The sequence below is a fragment of the Asparagus officinalis genome, chromosome 7 (assembly GCF_001876935.1).
Source record: "Asparagus officinalis chromosome 7, Aspof.V1, whole genome shotgun sequence".
NCBI classification, from domain to species: domain Eukaryota; kingdom Viridiplantae; phylum Streptophyta; class Magnoliopsida; order Asparagales; family Asparagaceae; genus Asparagus; species Asparagus officinalis.
Window position 1 is genome coordinate 151077861 of NC_033800.1, and position 4093 is coordinate 151081953.

The following is a 4093-nucleotide window of genomic DNA, read 5'->3' on the forward strand; positions in this document are numbered from 1 at the left end:
CGAGAGCACCGCGATCGACCGCCCTGCGATTTTCCTGTTTCCTTCATTTTACTTCGTCTTCCTGATTCCAGCTTCGACTTCAGCTTTGGGTCTACACTTAGACTAACAATCTCCCACTTGGAGACCAAAGCGTCATCAACGAGCTCTCACGAACTCTCTCCTTCGCAAGTATCTTCTCCTCCCCGAAAAAATCCTTTCTTCAATCATCATCATCCCGGCAATCTCGCCGATCATCCTAGTGTGGCTCCACCTTTATCTTCTACACGTGAAGACCAACTGAAATTGCGCACAACTCCAGCTTCTCTATGGTGACTGTCTTCGTCAACATGTCCGTCAGATTTTGACTCCACAAAATCTTCTTTAAATGTAACTTTCTGTCCTCGATCAACTAGCGTATAAAATGATATCGTACGTCGATGTGCTTCGTTCTGGCGTGATATATTGGATTCTTGGCAAGGTGTATAGTACTCTGGCTATCACAATAAAGAACTCTCTCTTGCTGCAGATCCAACTCTTCCAAACATCCAGCCAACCAAATCATCTCCTTGCTTGCTTCAGTCACCGCGACATACTCAGCCTCGGTTGTAGATAAAGTTATAATCTTTTGCAGACGTGAGACTCAACTCACTGCTGTTGACACCAAAGTGTAAACATAACTCGTGGTGCTACACCTTATTTCATAATCATCGACGAAGTCCGCATCCACCTATCCTTGCAACACTAACTCCTTCCTCCTGAAACATAGTGGTTTGTTCGTTGTCCCTCTCGGGTACAGCAATATCCACTTCACGACCTTTCAATGTTTCCCTGGATTGCTTGCTAATCTGCTCATAACTCCCACTGTATGGGCAACGTCCGACCTCGTGCAAACCATCGCATACATGAGACTCCCAATGACCGAAGAATATGACACCATACTCATATGCCCTCTCTCTGTATCTGTCTTAGGTGATTGCTCCTTAGATAACTTGAACTGGCTTCCAAGGGATGTGCTAACAACCTTAGCATTCTGTATATTAAATCTCTGAAGTACCTTCTTGATATATTCAGCTTGGCTCAACCTCAACATCCCTTCAACTTCATCCTTACTGATTCGCATCCCTAGAATCTGCTTCGCTGCACCCAGATCTTTCATTACAAACTCCTTTGCTAGCTACTTCTTCAAAGTATTTATCTCCTCTAAACACGGTCCTGCTACTAACATATCATCAACATATAATAACAATATAATAAAGCTGGACTCGAACCTTTTGAAATAACAGCAATGATCCGAATTATATCTTCTGTAGCCATTTCTCTGCATGAAATTGTCAAACTTCTTGTACCACTGTCCCGGAACCTGTTTCAAACCGTACAAGCTTTTCTTGAGTTTACACACCATCTCTTTCTTTCCTTCTTCAAGGAAGCCAATAGGTTGCTTCATGTAAATTTTTTCATCCAAATCATCATGAAGAAAGACAGTTTTCACATCTAACTGCTCAAGGAAGAGGTCTTCTGCAGTAGGGGTGGAAGTGAACCGAATACTTAATAAACAATTTGGTTATTATTCGGCCAGATATTCGATCAAGTTCGATTCGATAGTTCATTTAGTAATAAATAAATATTTTTTAGATATTTGATTTATAAACAAATAGAATTTAACCAAATGTATGTTCGATTCGATTGATTATTAACTATTCGATAACTTTTTATATCTTTTTACATCTAAGTCCTATTAATTAAACTTTTTTGCAAATACTACTTATCTAATTTTTTATATACAAATGTAACCTATATAAATACTCAAGAGGGGATTTAGTTTAGAGCTAGGGCTTTTCCATTTTCTTAGCCGCCACCCTTCACTCCAGACCCTGACTCTAGGGTTAGGCTCTCTCCTCACATCTTTGAGATCCGCTCAGCCGCTCAACCACTCTGACGATCGTCTTCGAGATCCGCCGTCTTCGCTCAGCCGCTCGGCCACTTGTCTCCGACTCTTCTGTCCAAGATCCGCCCCTCCGCTCAGCCCTCACTTGTCTTCGACAGTCTATTCGACCGTCGGCAGTCTCCTTCTCCGTCGATGCTCTTCCTCTCGAGTCTCGAAGCTCTCATCCCCCTCCGGCGTGTCCTCAACCACCCCAATCTACCATCCATGTAATATAAAGTTTAAAAATTTTCATTTTTTTATTTTGACTGAAATTAGTTTCTAAACGAATATTCGCTAGTACTTACTGAATGCTGATATAAGTTCTCAAATCGAATTCGAATAATATTAAGTCTCCGAGCCGAATATGAACACGAATTTGAACATGTGGATTAGGGTTGAATTCGAGCTCGAATAGCAAGATATTCGCTCAAATTCGGTCGTTTACCAGCCCTATTCTGCAGCTACCAAGCTCAACACCACTTTGTTGGTTGTGAGCTTTGCAACAGATAAAAATATCTATGTGTAGTCCACTCCATCCCGCTACTGGAACCCCTTTATAACTAATCTAGCCTTGTACCTCTTACTTTCATCACTCTCTCGTTTGACTCGGTAGACTCATTTGTTATGTAAGGCTTTCTTTTGTGCAGGTAATTGGGCTAACTCTTATGTCTTGTTAGTGAGTAGAGAATTCATCTCCTCCTACATCGCATGCTCTCGTTGCTGAGATTCATTCACTTGCACAGCCTCCTCATAGCATTCCGGTTTACCGCTATCTGTCAATAATAATTAATCAAGAGATGAAAGATATCTAGGATTTGTTTTGGGTACCATTGATGACCTCCTAAGCTCCACGTCCTGAGTAGTTGCTTCTGCACCTGGAATCTCCTCCGTTCTTCGGTCAGAACAATCAGCATCACCTCTATGATGCCTCTATCTGGAAGTTCCTTTAAATCCATGTACTCAGATCCATCTGCATCCGAAGTGCTGCTCTCACTGCTTTGTCTATCCTTGGCATTTTTCATGTCCTTATACATCACTTCTTCATTAAATATGACGTCACGGCTCCTGATGATCTTCTTGTTCTTCTCATCCCAAAGATGATACACGAACTCATCAATACCATACCCAATGAATGTACACTTTTGTGACTTAGCTTCTAGTTTGTCTCTGACATGGTCACTAATATGAACATGAACCACGCAGTCCTATGTTTCCCGGATACTTCATTATTGAAGCCGTACCCGTACCGGACACGTACCCGACACTTTCCCGTACCCAAACTTCATGGACACTTCTTGAATATATGCATGCATTTATTACAACATGTACTCAATTAGACGATATATGTGTTAATTTAAAACACTTGTCAAAAACTTCCTGGACGTAGAGCTTACACTTCACATCCGTCTTTTGAAACTAATGGAATACGGGTAGGGTTCGTTTCAGTCCATACCCAAGTTTAAAAATATGTAGTTAATGGGTCGTTTAGATGTCTAGTAAAAAAATGAGTAGTTTACAATTCACGATAATCAATATGATAAAATAAACTCAAAAATGTGATCGAAATTTTAATTCTAATGACACATGAAGCGGAAAAAAATTCTCATGTACATTATTAATTCAATATATATATATATAGTCGTGTCCATGTACCCAACATTTTATAATTTTGTCGTGTCCCCTACTCGTACCCGCACCCGTACCAGTACCCGTGCCCGTTTCCATGCAACTTAGACGAAGTCAAATACCCGCAAGTATAAGAGATTAACCTTTCTGCCACTCCAAACCTCCTTGGAATCCCAAAATCTAATAAAACTGATGGCCTATGATTAACAAGGTAAGCCGTCGTATGCACCGCATCCGTCCAAAATGTTTTAAGCAGACCTGCATATAATCGCATGCTCCTGGCACGCCCCGTCAATGTTCTGTTCATCCTCTTTGCAATATCGTTTTACTACGACGTCCCTGGAGTAGTCCTCTCTAAGCAAATACCATTCGTAGCACAAAACCTCTTAAACTCCTCCAGCTCGTATTCTCATCATTGTCTGATTTTAAACACTTCACCTTCAGATCTGTCTCGTTCTCCACCATAGCCTTCCATTTCTTGAAGACTCTGAACACCTCTTACTTGTGCTTCATAAAGTAAACTCACATCTTCCTCGAGTGATCGTCGATAAAGGTGATATAGTA

At 41.0% G+C, this 4093-nt stretch overlaps 1 protein-coding gene across 1 annotated transcript in view; it reads right to left on the reverse strand.

Moving 5' to 3' along the window:
* The window catches only part of LOC109848001 (probable NADH dehydrogenase [ubiquinone] 1 alpha subcomplex subunit 12), a 9684-nt gene extending 8549 nt beyond the window's left edge, over nucleotides 1-1135 (reverse strand). The window contains exon 1 of the mRNA XM_020417252.1: nucleotides 872-1135. Coding sequence (XP_020272841.1) covers nucleotides 872-1135 — 264 coding nt within the window. The remainder of the gene's footprint in view (nucleotides 1-871) is intronic.